The 17,818-nt window shown below is 38.4% G+C and overlaps 1 protein-coding gene across 1 annotated transcript; it reads right to left on the bottom strand.

The window, feature by feature from the left end:
* Positions 1 to 9,805: 9,805 nt before the first annotated feature.
* Positions 9,806 to 12,155, bottom strand: LOC103147545 (C-C chemokine receptor type 9-like). Its single transcript, XM_007565944.2, has 3 exons — positions 12,053 to 12,155; positions 11,881 to 11,936; positions 9,806 to 11,135 (listed from the first exon to the last, which is right to left on the bottom strand). The coding sequence occupies exons 1-3, from the start codon at positions 12,132 to 12,134 to the stop codon at positions 10,092 to 10,094; spliced, it is 1,182 nt and encodes a 393-aa protein (XP_007566006.1). The 5' UTR covers positions 12,135 to 12,155; the 3' UTR covers positions 9,806 to 10,091.
* Between the last annotated feature and the right edge of the window lie 5,663 nt (positions 12,156 to 17,818).

The raw sequence follows: 17,818 nt of genomic DNA, 5'->3' as shown, positions 1-17,818 counted from the left end.
TATTTTTTAAGATTCCTTTGCTCCCTCTATAAATAAATACACCACAAACTAAAAACATTCCAACACAAATGACCAAGAAAAACTACATTATAACTGATATGTAGCAAATATTTACAAGAGGACTCAGACGTTTGGAGGACAATAGTTATGAGAACTTGTGTTACTTTCTGTTTGAGACCTCTTTAAGGTCACTCTGGTTTCCTCCAAGGGGGTAAAACTGCAGACTGTAAGGTAAGAAGTCATGGTAGGTCTTGGTATCAACCCTCCTGGTTCTGTTAAAGCTTGGCCGTTTTTAGCACAGTTGTTCACAAAATAAAAACACTGCAACATAATTTTCTCAACAACCGTCTCTACAGGTCTGCTAATGATCATATAAACTCCCTGATGAATTCATTTTCAGATTGTTATACAGTTCAAATTTAAACGAGTAGCATTTTTGTAGATACTTATCAAAAAGTTAAGTCTATCTTATCTTGCTTTGTCGTATCTGCAAAACTATTTTTGCCTTGCATAAAAACTAGCAGTACTAAGCAGTCTCATAACATTCTTCTGGTTGGCATGGACCTGAATTACACACCCACTCGTCCGTCATCAAATGTCTCACGGGGCCTTGCTGCAGAGGCTATATTGTAATGAGGTTTTGGACTTTTACCTCAAACAGATGACTTCACAAGGGGATTTTAATGTTGTTCAGGAGGCTGAATCTACGCTCTGCTGCCTCACTGGAAACCGGAATTTGAAGCACCACTTCAGCTAAAGTTTTGAAATGAGAAAACATTTTGAAAGTTACTTCTCTGTGCATTATATTATATTATATTATATTATATTATACAACTTACTTGGCGAAGTACATATAAAGCTGTTCTGAATTTACCCAATATACTTAAAATATATTTTAGCTTTTAGAACGTATTTTCTACCTTCTTGGTTTTTAATTGGGTATGCACAGAGCATGACGTCAACATGACATGACGCAGGCTCCGCCCCCATACGGAAGTAGAGCAAATCCCCGATAAACAAACAATACGCTTTGCCGTAATGGCAGAGGTAGCGGAGTGCGTTACCCCAGTTATTTTTGCCTTGTCAGCCAACGAGCAAGAAAATTCTCCAACAAGTCGTACATCAGGTCTGTAAATTTATTTGCGGGAGAAATCAGCGTTAAAGCCCAAGTCTTTATCATGGAGGGGCAAAAAGTCTCATTGGATGCGAGTTAAAAGCTGTGTTGGACGCATTTTATACGTACAAAAGAGGCGAGTAATGAGTTAAATAATAGGAGCTTGTGAAAATCTTCCCCCAGGAAAATGCTTAAAAATAAACACTAGCATAAAAAAGGTGCTTAAATGTAAACCCTGAAGCGCATGTTTCCATTCTGCCATTGCAATTCACACACATGAAATCAAGCATAACTACCTTCACTCATTGATTTCTTATTTGATTATCAATAAGTGTCTTTATGCCAAAAAATGGGACGTGTACTACCAGTTACCTTCATGCAAAAGAACATGTGGTTGATTACAGTTCCTTCAACTGGGCCTTGATCCATTTCTTGCATTAGATTCCGTTTGGGATTGGGAATCTAAACCCGTTTGCCTTCTACGCGCTCTGGGTTATGGATGTCGGGATTTTATGTTCCCTACTGACAATCTTCGACCATGATTCATTATGACCGCAGCACATTAGCAACGACAAACCTCGGCAATGCTGTTATCCAGTTCCTCCAAATAAGGGGCGTGTACTTCCGGACAAATTGCAACCTCTGATTGGTCAGTTGCTGGCAAAACCCCAGGAATGATTGACAGGTGGCATTATGTTTTTCTTAATGTTTCTGATACATTCAAGTATTTTGCAGATTGAAGGTCTGGTACATGTTTGGTTGTGTGTAAAGATGCAGAATCGGGGGCTTCCTCTGATTTTATAACTAAACACTACCCACTGTATTCAAACTGTTACACCAGCTTTATTTTTGAGGCACCTTGTTGCTGCACTGCTGAGAAATGTTGGCCTGCTGTTGTCATTCTCAGACCTCACAACATTCTATTCTTTTCCGGTTCATAAGTTCTTTAAATTATGTGCTTTCACACACTAACCCTAGACCTAATTGTAACCAAAACCCTCTAACTGAGACCTTAAATAGAAGCTATGTTTAAGTCTGAAATTAAATCTATTGTTTATTGTTCCATGCAGATGTTCCAACCGGAAGGAATGTTATGCATGAACCATGACCTGTAGGGATTCAAAGACTGCAGTTTTATGTTGAAATAAATTTGTATTGAATCCATTACTTGTCTTCTGCCCTCTGGTGGAGTATCTAAATACCATTTAGCAAGCCAAGAATATGACGCATCATCCTCTTTTTAACAAGCAGAGTTTTCAGGAGCTACATTGCCCTTTTTTTGTTTTGTTTTAGAAAGGTTAAATAAATGGTTAAATAAAATAGAAAACTGTAAGAATGAGCCATGAAATAACAGAGCAAATAATACATTTCTGAAAATTATCAGAGGGAAAATTAATGTGTGCATCACTTGTGATATTCTAGGTTTATAAGTATACTTTGTGGTTGAGTGCACAACTGGGTTTTCTCTAGATTTCTTGATTTAATTAGAATTTTAAGACAAAAAAAATAAAAACTGCAATATATTAGTAGCATTGCTTAGACATAAATATAATGTAAGACATATATATTGAATAGAATTTGAGATTGATGTGTATATTTATGTAAATTATCAATACAGGATAATAAAATGAACAGTTGTGTTTATTTTGTGAGTATTGTCTCTTGTATGAGGGTTCATTTTTGTACTTATTTAAAGTAAAAAATTTAGTTGAAAAATAAATCAGATGTAATACAGGAGCTGAATGCAAACACCAGGCCATCTTCTTACACAAATCCGGCTGTTTTGAATGTTTGAACAAACAGACAGCGTGGAAGTGTCTTCCTCCTTCATCAGCCGTGTCTTTCTCCTCCTCCTCCTCCCCTTCCTCTCATCATCTCCAGGAATCTGTGGCTGTCACTCGTAGCCGGACAGTGACTAACGATGCTCCCAGTCAGTCAAACACTTATCACCGCACAGGTAACACGCAGGCCTGGAAATGACTGACATGAAATGGAAACGTCTCTCATTCTCTGGGCCTGGAAGCCGAAGTGAAATATTAGCTGCAGGGGGAGATGGCGGCTGATAAGAAGCTCCCTGTTTGGGCTGAAATTGTGGGGTCCGAGTCCTATTATATGTCTTTTTCCCCTGCTGAAGACGCGTCTGTTTGCATGGATGGAAGCTGCCCTCCCCATTTTTTTCCACAGCCTACTTGAAACCCAACAATAATCCTTACTTTCCCAAGTTTACGCTTGGCTTTAGTTGTAAATGCTGCTCAGAGCCACTGGGTCTCTGTTGATGCATAAGCCACCGCCCCTGAGGCTTTTTGTTGTCCACAAGAGCCAGGCTGTACGCCAGTTTGAACCAGACTGCAGCCTGCTCAGTGTCAACGGGTCGCATATGCTTACCGAGTCTCTCCTATTACTCATAGACTCCACCAAGTGCTGCTTTTTTTTTTACTTGCTTTCACACATCTCGCTCATGCATCAGCACCCACACACACATTTACGTCGACAATTCCCGCTGTGCAGAAAGATAGATGGGATGTTCCCAAACCACAGGTGCTGCTCTACTTGTGAGTCTTTTGCCTTCTTAACTACACAATCCAGACCTACGCAGCTCTTGCCTTTTTTGCATCTTTTCCCCAGTGGTGATTACCAAATCTCAAAGGTGTGCAATAACAAGCAGCATGAAATATAAGTAAAACATTTTTTAGCGTTCTTGGGAAGAATTTATTTATTTATTTTTATTTTTATTCTTTTTGCAAAAGCAGACAAAAGTTACAAGCGTCAAGGCCAACTTTGCTCTACCGCCACTAGAGGGGGGTCGTTTCGTTCCTAACGTCAGGAGGATAAACAAACCACTCTGTGCAAACTGCTCCATCTTGTGGCCAAAATTCAGAGAATCCTTTCACAAATGTAGTTCTACATTTGACAGGGCGAATTACGAAGCAGAAGGTGAATAAATAGTACATGCTTTTTATTTTTATGTCTTGCAAATGAAATTCTCAAAAGTGTGGCTAGGGTTTGCATTTAATCCCATTTATATCAATGCCCCTAAATAAAGCCTGGCACCACTAACTGCCTGGAAAACTCACACAGTTAGAGTTCAAGTAGAGATATAGAACAAAAAACAAATTATTAATTCATCAGCCCCAACCAAAAATGCACACCGGATTTTTCAGTGTTTCTTTAAAATAATTTTTTCTTTTCTAAATCCCAATAAAACCTACTGAAGTTTGTAGTTCTTAAAAGAGAAGATGGGAATAGGTTAAATATTTTCACAAGAAACTATGTTTTAAACATTGGTCTTGATCATTTAAGCACAAAAAACATAACTCATCCCCCTTTTGCTGCTGAATATGCATAAAATACAAAAAAAAATACAAAAAACTGTGGAAACAGTATATGCTTTTGAGAAATAGGATTAAATGCAGATATAAATCTCATTTCATTTGAGAGGCTATTAGAAGTTACTCTTTTATGGTCAGAAATCCAAAGTTTGAAATTGGTGTGAGGACCTCTTCAGAAACTAAAATGAAAACCAGCAGGGCCGTGCAGAGGCCACTAAAGGGGCAGGTGCTCAACAACAAAAAAAAGGGCACATCTTACCACCTTCTAGGACAGAATATTAACAAAGCCTCTCAGCTTTCAGTTTAATAAACAATGATAAATTACAAAATTGTGACATATACAATCAAAGCTAAGGTAAATCTCTATATAGAGCATAACACTATGTATATGTAAGATATTTTATTAGTAATTTCTTTCTGCAGGTCTACTTTGTTATAGGAAAGTATTGCAATATTCAAACCTGTAATTTAGCAAGATATGTAAATCAGAGCTGGACCACCAGACATATTTTGTCTTTACAGAATTACACTATTAAAAATATAAACAAGGGCACAATGCAACCTTTTAGTGCAATCTATAAAGAGCTGCCTATTTGCTACACTTGCAGTGGAGATGAAGATGGTCCATTCAGGAAAGCAGAGCTGCACCAAACTTTAACGTGGAACTGCAGAAAAAAAACAAAAGCAAAAATTGAATTGTTAATGCATGTCACCATGAGAAAAGCCTACTGAGTTTTGCTTATTTTTTTTTAAATTTGCATCACACATTTTTGACTCATGAAGTTAACTTTCTTTTTTACAAAACAAACTTATTTGCGCATGTCATTAATCTTTTCTTGCTATTCTAAGTTTTTGTTTGTGACTCAAAGTTTTGCTTGTGATTCTCAGATGATATTGTGGGCAGGACCTAAAGTCACAACAAAAGATTTTTGATGTGTGCAAATAAAAGTTTGTGTTTGGTAAAAATGAGTTATTTAATTAAAAAAAGTCTTTTAAACAACTTTTTTTTTTAAAAAAAGGAATCATTACAATTCCAAAAGTTTTGATTACAATTTTATTTTACTTAACTGAGGTTAGTTTTTTTTTTCCATTGAATAATTGGGAAACAAATTTAACTACATACTCTGCAAACCAGACCCTAAACTTAAAGTCTGGGTTGAGTTTTTTCCCCTTCAATAATGACACTTTTATTACATACATTATATCTCTCATGGTAATTCAGGGTGAGTTATTTTTAATTCTAAATGAATATCCTTGTTGGACTATTATTTAAGTGCTATTCTCTTTCAAGATACATTTACCTAACGCTAGAATAAATGTACATTATGCAGCAAAGGAAATTAGAAGATCGGACATATATCCATTATGGAGATGATCGGTTTTGGACGGGCGATGTGCCTTGTACACAGGGAAGAAGTTTTTATTTTTATCTAGCTTTTCTAGCAAAGTCGTTAGCTAGCAGCTAGCTAATAGCACAACAACAGCAGCCTAATGTCTGTATGATAAAAACACTGAATCGATAGATAAGAACAGTTCTTCCTCACCTGGCTCCTCCCGCTCAGTAGTTTTTCAGAAAAAGGCAGACGCAGAGGCCTGTCAGTGTCTGTTGTATTTCATTACCTCTCTGCTTAAACTGCTGAAGCAGAAACGATACTTCAACGTTTTCCATCATCTGACAAGTAACAAGTCTACTCCACTTTTTCACCAAAAACGTGTTTTTTTTATAATTCACCAAAAACTGATCTGTAATCTGGAACGTTCCCTACATTGAGCTCCAGTTAGCCGCCTTCTCTCACTGCGCGAGAGGCAACTGCGTCATGCGTCACGAGCAAAAGGTCAAAGGTAGCAAGGTGACCTGAGGGCTTATTATGTTGTACAAAAAGAAACAAAAAAAAATAATGTTTTTATGTGTCAGAAGAGGGCTTAGGAAATAATAATAGCAAAAATAAATAAATAAATAATTGACCAAAAGGGCACTTGGGGGCAAGGAGCAAAAAGGGCAGGTGCTCAAGCTCCCCCAACCCCCCTCTCCTCTGCACGTGCCTGAAAACCAGAAAAGATCATTTCTAAAGTGTAGGGGAAAAGTCCTACAAAAATTAACAAATTCAATTAAATAAAAATTATATATTTGTCTATTCTTTCTTTTCATGCTTGCACTCCAGAAATTGCTGTTATTTTAGGAGAACAGAAGCTCAGTAGTTTGGGAATCACAACAGAGAAATTTAACAGTTTTCTTTAGCACTCTTGGTAGATGAAACTAAAGAAATAAATGCAAAGCAAAAATAACATTTTTCCTAAGTAAATTTGTCTATCATTTGGTACATTTGGTACTTTTTTAAAATAAAATGAAAATACTCCTCTAAAAAAGTTCTGAACTGAAAATAAAGCTTAAAAAGAATCACAATAAAATAAAAAATAAAATAAAAAACCTCTTCCTTTTAAGCTCAGCTAAAAGAAGGGATTGCTCAGGTATTTTTACCTTTTCAAAATCAATATTTCTTCAAATTATTTACTTAGTTATAACCAATTAAAACATACGAACTGCTGCAGCTCAGATAGTTACTGAATTGAACTGCAGCCATTTTCTCAAACCAGTGTTTCTCTTTTCTTTTCACCTCTTTCTGTTAGGAAGGAAATACAGTAATATCTATTACACAAGAGTTTACCAGCTATAGTTGCAGTTACTTTCCCAAAAAGCAAGTTCTTTTAAAAACAAAATGTGAAACTTAAATTTAAGTAGCAATTTTCCTTTTTGTAACTCAGTGTTGCAATAGCAAATTAAAATAAAATCTAAGTACTGTAAGTCCATTCATCCATTTAGTTTAGTGTTTTTTTTGTTTGTTTTTTTTAATAATCACCTTCCAAGGTAGAAATCTCACTGAAATGCTGAAAAGGCCTTTCTACTTAATCACAAAATTCTACTTCACTTTTTCTAAAGTAGCTCAATTTACCTCCATCTTTATGGACACTAATAAAAAGTTTTGATGCCTCTAAAAAGATCTAATGGACTGTTTGACTCTGAAAAGAAGAACTGGTAGCTGATTTATTTTTAAGTTACTGCTGAATTTTACATTTCCATATTAGGACCCTTGACTAACGGCACAGAATGTTAGAGTAATTAATCCATCTATTTCTGTTTGTCTGTGTTGTATTCTATTTAGAGAGATGAAAATGATTAGCAGTTTCGGTTGTCTTCTTGGTGATAAACGTGTAACTTTGCATGACCTTTGGTACATTGCTATCTCTCTCTGTTAATTTGCGTATTACTTGTGTGAAAACTAATGAGCTGTGCTATTTCTTTTATGCACTTCAGCTAAAATTTCATGTCATGTTTTATTCCCATGACAGAGTTCTTGCTTAATAAAATTGTTGCTTAATCCAGTTAAGAGATTCATGGGAAATAAAACTTTGTATATTTGTGCAATCAGACGTGACACTACTTTTTGTTGTTTCCCCTTTTTTTAAAAAAAGAACCATGAGATGAAGGTCTGTTTTGCATGCATGGGATCAGCTGTGTGATAGCCTGCATTTTGCAAGAAATCTGTAGTTTTGACAGCTTCATGGCAACACTTACAGGCTAAACAAGCTGCTTTATATTTCACACGAAAAGCTGGTAGCTGATCTTTTATAACTTGCTCTCAGTCATCAGAACATTTAAAGCAGAAGCATGTTGTTATTGACTCGTGCTGATGGTTTCCTGTCGTGAGAGGGAGAAGCTGTAATCAGGAAAGTAGCAAATGTGTTTGTGGTCTCACCTGAATTCAGCAGGTAGGCAGTGCCAGTATAGGCCCGACCTCAGGCACCACAATAACACCTCAGATTTTGTTTTTTAGAAATAACATGTACTTTTTGTCTCCTTTTCCACTGCCACCTGCCTCCTTTTTAGTTGTCTGTTGATGTGTGATTAGAAAATAGATTTTAGGTCAGATCAGACTGATTATAAACTCCTGAGAAGAAAAAAAAAGCAAAACCATCCAGGTATGGTAGTGTGTTTTGTTTTGTGGCGGTGACACAAAGAAAACACTGTAGCTTTGAATTGGAGCTATAACTAAGACACTAGAAAGGAAAAGAAAACCAACCACCAGTCTGGAGTTAGTTATATGGGGGACAAGACTCCTTGCCCAGGGCGGCATAGCCTGAGGGAGCAGCTCCAGTACCAAAAAGCAAAACTTGTCATTTGCATCCTAAACATGTTTTCTGATGCTTATTTCTATTGCTTATTCTTGTGCAGTTGGACAACAAAAAATACTACAGACCAAGTATTTGGTCTGCAGTATATAAAGCAATATCTCAAGCAGTATATAAAGCAATATCTCAAGCTTTCAACATCTTAAAGAGTGCTGTTCAGTCCATCGTCTGTAGATGGAAAAAGTTTGGCACAAAAGCACAACTATGATGTCATACCTGTCCGCTTAAGCTAAAAGGCTAGCCAAGGAGAGCACTGATGAGAAAAGAGACCCATGGTAACTCTGGCAGTGGAAGAATCTATTGGCAGGATAGCTATTAGTCATTCATGTCACAAATCTGAACTCTGTGGAAGAAAAACTCAACTGTTGGATGAAATCCATCAGAATTCCTCTGTGCAGTTTGAAAAACAGTTTTTGAACATCATCTCCATCCAGTCTGACTGACCTTTGGCTATTTTTAAAGAGAAATTGGGGAAAAAATTCTCCCTCTAGATGTACAAAGATGTTCCTGCAATAAGTTGCAGCTGCAACTGCAGCAAAAGGTGCTTCTGCAAAGTATTGACTCGGTCCCACATGGTGAGTACTTTCACGTGGTATTGTGGGGTTAACGTCGTAGACATAATGGGTCGAGAAGTGAATTGCCAGGTCTAGCAATGAACTTCCTTCTTAGACCTTTGCATACAAGCATTGGCTGCACCAATTTCTGTAGTTTGAAGCTGGCGAAACTGAAATCCAGTGCGTCAGGGTGAACTTGGCACCAAACATGGCAAGTTTTGAACTTGTGTGTCTGTCTGTCTTCCGTCTGAGGTGCAGCCGTTAAGAGGTCAATATGAGAAACTTCTTTCATCTGTGTGTAAACTGGCAAACAGTGAAACTACCAAGTCATAACTGAACGCGCTTCAACAATTGAAAAGTGTCAGCAAATAGTATGGCCCAGACTGGCACTACACGAAGCGGATGTCTAGTCAGATCGAAAACATTGTGGACTGAAGCAGCCACATAGGAGCCGTTTCACCCACCACACAGAATACGTTACTCCAGTGAAAGCAGACAAACACATTCTCAAAAATGTATTGTTGATCTCATCACTTTGCATTCATTTACTGAGTCCTTCCGTTTACCGTTCTGTTCTGCAGGGCTAAAGCACAATGAAATGAAAAAACAAGTTGTTTTTTGATTTCTTTGGATGTTTAATGTTTTTTTCAACATATACAGATGCACACAACAAATACATGATGGAAAGATAAAAAAGCACAATATTTACATTTAAATACAGTTTATACAGGTGTTCCAGTGAACAAATATGTCCGTAATTGTCAGAATATGAATAAAGCTTTGTGGTTTTTCAGAGTTGTAAATGTTATTGTTCATCTGCTTGTGGTAATTAATGCATCAGGAATACAATTTCAAATATGATTACTAGGCTCAGGTCTCAGGTGTAGTATTTTGGAAAACAGGGGTCTATATGGAAAGGGCTGGGGTAGTTTCAGTATCTGACATGATAGAGGGACGTTTGGGGACTGCCTGGACTTTAACAAGCCCTCCTTTACCCACAACACAAGTTTTAGCCATCCTCAAGAGGTCTTCCCTGAACCGAACTCCAATAAAGACATACAGGAAGGGGTTGAGGCAGGCATGAGTAAAGGCGAGACTCTTGGCGATCTGACCGGCTACATCAACTTGACTCACAACGGCGCAGTCTGTAATCGTGGTATTGGCTGCCTGCGTGGCTTCCACAATCAGCAGGGTGTTGTGAGGAAGCTGGGAGAGAACAAACACGAACACAACGGCAAAGATGACACGGAGGGCCTTGTGCTTTTCAAAGCTTTTCGCCTGCAAGAGTGTGCGGATAATGACAGAGTAGCAGAAAACCATGACCAGCAGAGGAAGGCAGAAGCCCATGCATATCTGCAGGGACAGCACCAGGATCTTCGTACGGTTGAAGGCATTGTTCCAGTAGACCATAGTGCAAAAGGATTGTTCCTCTGGGTCCAATTTCACCTCAGCAAAGATAAACTCAGGCAGGGCCATGATAATGGAGACACACCAAACACAGATGCAAACAAGTTTGCTGTAAAACAATCTCTTCTTCTTGAAGTTCTGAGCTTTGGTTACTTGCACGATGGCGATGTAGCGGTCCACGCTAATGCAGGTGAGGAGGAGCATGCTGCTGAAGAAGTTGATCTTGTAGAGAGCAGACACTATTTTGCAAGAACTGCTCCCGAAATCCCAGCCCTTGATGGCGTCGACTGCCCAGAAGGGCAGCGTGCACAGGAAGAGTAGGTCTGCCACTGCCAGGTTCAGCAGGTACACGTCGGTCATTGTTTTAAGGCGGTTGCGCACAGTGAGGTAAATCCAAACCACCAGCAGGTTACCCACAGACCCAAGGATGAAGATGATCCAGAAGAGAGGTGGCTCGTACTGGCTGCGAAAGTCCCTGACCCAACGTCTGTCACACATGCCTGTGTCATCAGTCGGCCACCCGTCATAATCAGAATCAGGAGTCTGTTGACAAACAGATTTCTTAATAAGTTTCAAACAAGTATTTTATGCAAGACAGTAAGTAAAGATGTTTTGCACAACAATCTCTAAGCCTTTCCTACTGATGTTGCAGCTTTCTGTCGCATATTTTTCTGTTCTCTTTAAGTAACCCAACAGCAGAGGGTTTCACAACATAACCCACATCTGGTGGGAATATAGTGAAGGTACATCAAACGCTGTCTGTGACGTACATTCTAACCGAGAGTTCGCTGTCAGGTGCAGGTGTTGTGTCTGTGCAGGAGAAACCACACAACTGCACCGTTTCCTGCTGCTATCCAAGCCTGAGGGGGTGAATGATCCTGAGGGGCTCAAGAAAGGGGCGCCCGCTGCAGAACTCAATACCCCAGCAGCTCAGCGTTTAGATGTAGGGCAGAGATAAAACAGTGGGGGGGCTTAGGTTTTCACAAACAATGGAAAATTTGATGTAGAGATGGCTATGACACTGCCTGTGGCATTTAACTGCACAGCAGATGTCTGCTGTCAAACACGAGTAATTATTGAAAAGGAACATGTATTTATTTTTTTTTTTGACAAATTGGGTTAGTTTTATTAATTAAAGAGCAACGCAATGAAATAGCACAATAAGGCTCGCCTTGTTATGCAACAGACTGTGAAGTTCCCTCAGATACACGGTACATCAACTGGAGAAAAGCTGTCAGTGTTTTCTAGTTAAAATGTTCAAAGGGTTTTATCATAAAGTGGTACTTACAGTAGACACAGTGTATGTGTTTGTTGTCAGAAAATCAGTTGTTACTTCCATTTGACCTAAAAAGAAAAAGAAAAAAGGATAATTAGTTAACCAACACTGTAAATAAAATAACTGTTTCACATTATAGAAATACGTTTTAAAAACCTGTTTTAAAGAATTTAAACATATTTACCCAGTTTGTAGGAAAGTGAGAAAGAGGAACCTGTAGACAAAGTGCGTTCCTGTCGGCGTTCAACAGCTGTCAACTTAATCATCTCACTTGCTTATATGGTTTCTCTTCAACCACAAAATCACGTGTTAACGTTTATCCCCACATGTCTGTCTCAGCCCAGCAGAGAAAAACAACACAAAACCGTTATTGCTGAAATAACTATTCAAGCTGAGAACGTTTACATATCAAATATATATTAGGTGTGTTTGTGAAAACTTTCACACAACTGTACACCTAAACCTTCGACATAACCTACAGAAGTGCAGCCAACAGAGTGGGAGTACAGCAGGGTTTCTTAATCGGGTCTTCTTTGTTTGGTTTTGACACATGTTGTTTACAAAGGTGAGGGTTTTATCACCGCAAAATATTCACTTGTGAAACTGAAAACTGTAAGCTGTGATTGATTAATGCCTGAAAACAGAAGCCGAGTTGTTAATATTTTGTTTTAAAGATTAGATTTTAAAATATTTAATTTTATTTTGTGTCATCTAGAGCTAAATTCAAGCGTTATGTTAGCATGGAAAGTTGATTTTATACCTGAAGAAACATATGCTAGCAAGCTAGCATGGCTAATGTGTGTTGTCTTTGTAGTTCAACACTGGACTTCCCGAGTTCCCAATTGGAAAAATTACAACAAAGCCACCCTAAAGTCAGTATCCTATTCCAAATGGTGAAAGTTGAAACTAGCCAAGGTACCTTTTGTACAGTATCCAAAATGGCTGGTGCACAAAATGTGGCGATCTTTGCTAGCATTAGCTATTCATTAAGGATTCACATGGACAGCAGCACTTTAAATCAGTCAAACTGCAGTACAAGATCTACTTTTCAAGGTGCTTCTTTACAGTTTGGAAACATAACATGGAAAGAAATGTTATGGGCTGTATTGCTAATGGTATTTAGAGACGATGGTGGCAGCTAGACCTGGGATGAGCTTCTAAAGAAGTATTTTGGTCACTTATCCACACGTTATGGCATGAAGATGCAAAAGAATGGAAAGAAGTCTGCTAAGATGATCAGACATCCGATCAAGATACCAAATAGACGCCTCTAATTGGAGACTTTTTCCAACTATATCCCACCTGTCATATATAGAAGGCAGAAAATATAACTATATATCCATCTTGGGTTTCCCTAGAACGAGCCGGAAAGTGTCAGTAGACAGGCTGATGTCTAAGTTTTCCTCATGGGAGCCATTTCTAGGAAAACCTATCTTAGAAGTTGGAATATAAGATGGATGGACCATTTCAATGTTGTTCAGCAATCCAAAGACATTCGTGTAGCCATGTAAAGCAATTAGACAGATGTTTGAATACAGAGGATGTGCGTGTGTTATCTTCTGTCACTGACGGGAAATATTTTACCTATTTGTGGTTTATGTTGAGATAACATTAACGATCCGGAAAAGGAGCTAGTTTGGTTAAACAGGTAGAACTGCTGGAACAGCAACATTAAGGTTCAAACTCAAATATCAGTATATAGCTTAATGTTATTGTCTTATTTTGACTGCCCAAAATCACATGCAAACAGGCTCGAAATTTGCATTCATATTCCTGTGATTCATCATTGTTGTTAGATACTGACTGTTATGCAGTCTGTGCTATTTTCTTCACTTGTAAGTGGTCATAATGTAATGCATGACATTTCCCTCTAGCTGTCTTTGGGAAGTCCTGTAAATGCGACTTTGCTTGTATAAGAGGAAGTAAAAATGTTATTTGATAGTACCAAGAACAAAAGGAAATTAAAGGCAAAAGTACGTCATATGGCTCACCACAATGAAAAATGAAAAATGAAAAATGAAAACATGATAACAAAGAAAGTCCCTGTCTTACCATCAGATGGGGTTTGAAGGGGGTGGAGCACATTTTGATCACTTAGTCAACAAAACAGCAAAAAACATTCAAAGTAAGAAGTATTTCAATTCATTTTTTGGCTTGGATCTCTTGTGAGCAAACAGGGTTAAGAGGTTTACGCACTAAGTTTCACTTCCCGACTTTGCTCCGGCATGTGTGAAACACTGAGTGCACGAGAAAGAGCATGTGGGACATCACCTCTTTAGACTAAGGTTCAGATTTTAAAAACCTGGTTGCGTTTCTCAGTTTTGATCAGAGAAAGGCTCAGGGAAACGGCTTAGTGATGATCGGATCAGTGTTTACCTCCTGGGAAAATGCTTGAGCGCTGACACATTTTGCTCACTGCTTTCTATCTTACAGACTCTGCACGCATATTTCCAACTGCTTTCTTTTAGCCAGTGGTTAGAAACGGCAAACAGAAAACTATGCTCTAGAAAATTAATATATCTACTAAATGCACAGAAATACCAAGTCCAATTTTAGAAAATACTGGTTGATCAAATTAAAGATTTCTAAACACTTTATAGCTTATTATGAACACTATCATAACCAATTAGCTGATCTGTAAAAGCCTTCACAAATATATTTCACTGTAAGCCCACATATAACTGCTTGTTCCAGCCTATCTGATTCAAATGGTTGAATTTACTCCTTAGGAACAAACTGGGGCTATAAAACAGCCCCAGACTATAACTGACCCTGGTATGTGGAAAGTTATCAACGCCTGGAACAGCACTGGTGTCACAATACTTTAATAATGACTCGGTATAATACACCATTTAAATTACCCTGATAGCACTGATGTTGATGAGGCCATATGATTCCAGTCTTGTGTTCCCCTTATGAAGGGATTACTCACAGTGGTTTGGGTAAGAGCTAACCATACTGTACAGTACAGAACCACTTTCTGTGGGAACCGTCTTTGCATTGAAAGGGATCTTTGTACTTTCATTTGGGTCTCTACTGCTTCTAAAAACAGTGCAAGCGCTGACTCCAGCATGTTTGATCAGCTGTTTTCACCTCTGTGCGCGCCACAATGGCTGCTGTTGACTTACCAACCAGAAACCACTTGCTGCATTTTTGTTGGTTGTACAGGAGGCTCTACTTCTGCTTTTCAAAGATGTATAATTGTATAATCTGCTTGCAGATGTTTTCACATGCGAGTGTAACTGTTGAGTTGGGGTGTGTGGTCAGCAGCAGCTTATTTTGGATGTGAAGTAAGATATGCAAATATGCAAGATATGAAAAGACGCAATAAGACAGGTAGTTCTGAAAGGAGCTCAAAGTAGGCTGAACACGACTTAGAGGTTGAGATTTAAAGGTTGTGACTGTCTAATTCGTAGTATGTCGCATTTTACACCTAAAATGTTTAAAGTGCAGCTGTTTTCTTTCTGCTTTTAATTTATTGTCTTTCATTTTTGATTGTGCTGACCAACACTAACAGACAGATAACATCAGCCAGTAAGTCATTGTTTTTCTCTGTTCATGCTTAATCACCCTTAATCGTTCATCATCACTGGTGGCCTCAATACACTGAGGCTGCACATGTGTCTGAGTCACTTGTTGCACTTCCTCTTTACTGATTGATTTCTTGGGATGTTTTTAAGATATATGCAAACTTGTGTCGGAGTGCTGTTGCTAGCTTTGCTGCTGAATATTTTCATTAGTTGGTGAATTGAGCCTCTAAATCTCAATGTTGTTTTCTTCACCTTCTTAGTCTCACCCTTTTCTTTAAATTTTTTTATTGTATATTTCTTTCTCATAAGTGCAACACTGCTACTATCCTCATTGCTTCTTCTGTCTTCTTCTTTGCAGGTTAAAACAAAAATTAAAACCACAGAACTCTTCCAGAATTTACAGATGGCCAGTTTTGTCCCTGCATGTAATCAAGTTCTGTAGGATCTCTCTAATAATCTACTCATTTGAGTTGAACCATCTGAAATATCTAAACAAATGGGACAAAGACCTTTTGAGGACTGACTTTTGACACCAGTAAATTATATCTCTCATAGACAAATTGTGGATATAAACCGTTTAATTTTGCATCCGGTCGCTGTTATTTTATGCTCTGCCAATCTTTGAATTTGTATGTACTGTAAATAAGGATTGTCATAAAGGGTCACCTTCAACAAGAACCAATGTCTGAGTAAGACCTGTGAAGTGGACATAAAGTAGACAGGAGTAGCAGGAGTATTCTTGGTTCTGTCTGCTTAGAAAAGCAAAAACACTAACTGGAAAAAAGTTAGTGTTTCTTCCAGACAGCAGCAGTTTCCAAGAAATTTCATGAGCCTCTTCAATCTCATGATTGACGATCTGGGCCTTATATTAAACTCTCTTGACGTTGGTTAAAGAAAAGTTGATTTAATTCTGGTGTGAATTTCCTGAAGCACCACTTTCCCAAGAGGTTTGAGGGTAAATTCCACATAAAACTCAGTGAATGTCCTGCCTCCTGATAGAGTCAACAGGTATGGAGGTATGGACAACAGGGCAAGCTGGAGTTCAGAGAGTTCATCAGAATTGGGATTTTCAGATTAATTTAATAAGTCGAAATGCCTGGCTCACGTCAGAGGTCATGGAAAAATGGGCAGACTGTTTCAAGATCAGGGGAAGGCAAACAACCAATCAAGGTATGCAAAGCACCATCTCTACATGTTCTTGTTGAACCCTGAAGCTGACTGTCTGGCAGATGAGCAGTGAAGACCACTCTGGGTGCCACTCATGGCAGCTAAGAACAGGAAGCTGTGGCTGCTGTTTACACCCGCTCACCAAAATTGGAAAATTATGGCTTTCAAGTCCTTGACGGTCAATTTCAACGACCATATTCAGATGGTAGGGTCAGAAACCAACCTGAGTCCTGGATCCATTTACCACCGGCTCTGGCTGGCAATGTTGGCGTAATGATGTGGGCAGCTATTTAATTTATTTTGGGGCCCCTTAGCTTCAACTGAATTTAAATGCCACATCATAAGTATTGTTGTTGACCATGTCTGTCCTTTTATGAGAACAGTGACCTCTGTGTTCTGCAAATGAACTTTTAAAATGCCTTAAAGAATGACAAACATTTTCCTTCGGCACAATAAAAAAAGTTAACACAGTTTCCCACTGTGATTTTAAACTGACTCAATTGGTCGTCAAATAAAAGCTAAACGATTTGGTCTGACACTCCTGCCTATAATGAGCATCTAAATAAGCTCTGACATTAAGTTCTATAGCATGAAACTAATTTCACTCAATTTTCTGATGAAACATGAACCCTTACAACTGGTTAGAAAGAGCAACCGGGTTTATATCTGGCCAGACTTTCACTGTTGTTTTCTGGTTTAGCTCTGTGGTTGGAAATAGAAAGGATCTAATGGGGAAATACCCGTGTCCTGATCAGGTAAATGTAAATACCACTTGTTTTTTTACTGCCCACTGTTGCAGTAGGTCAGAGTGGCAGGCTTACAAATCAGTCAGCAAATACTGAAGGTTGTTAAAAGGTATTTTGAAAAGTATTTTCTTCCATCCTCTGCTCAGTCTGCTTTTTGTTATGTTTGTAGGGTTTTTTCTACGTCCCTGTCAACTGCTTATTGGTAAAAAAAAAAACACAGACATGTTAGTGTTTGGACAAACACTAGAGAATCATAGGGGAATAACAGAAATGTATCTGACTCAGTGTTGCATCATGGTGGTTATGAAAACCAGTTGCAGCTTCTAGAGTGGTTTTAATTTACCTAACAAACAAATGATAAATGAGGTTGTGAAAACTTCCAGGATTCTAAGGGATGCATGTATTAGTCATCAGTGTAGGGCAGTGAAAGCGGAAGGATTTGATGAAGCAAACTGCTGTACGTCATAGCAAAAGGCCTAAGTTGCAAGATGTCCGTTGCTGAATGAA

The sequence above is a fragment of the Poecilia formosa genome, unplaced genomic scaffold (genome assembly GCF_000485575.1).
Source record: "Poecilia formosa unplaced genomic scaffold, Poecilia_formosa-5.1.2 Scaffold184, whole genome shotgun sequence".
Classification (NCBI taxonomy): Eukaryota; Metazoa; Chordata; class Actinopteri; order Cyprinodontiformes; family Poeciliidae; genus Poecilia; species Poecilia formosa.
This window is presented reverse-complemented; position numbering and strand designations above follow the sequence as displayed.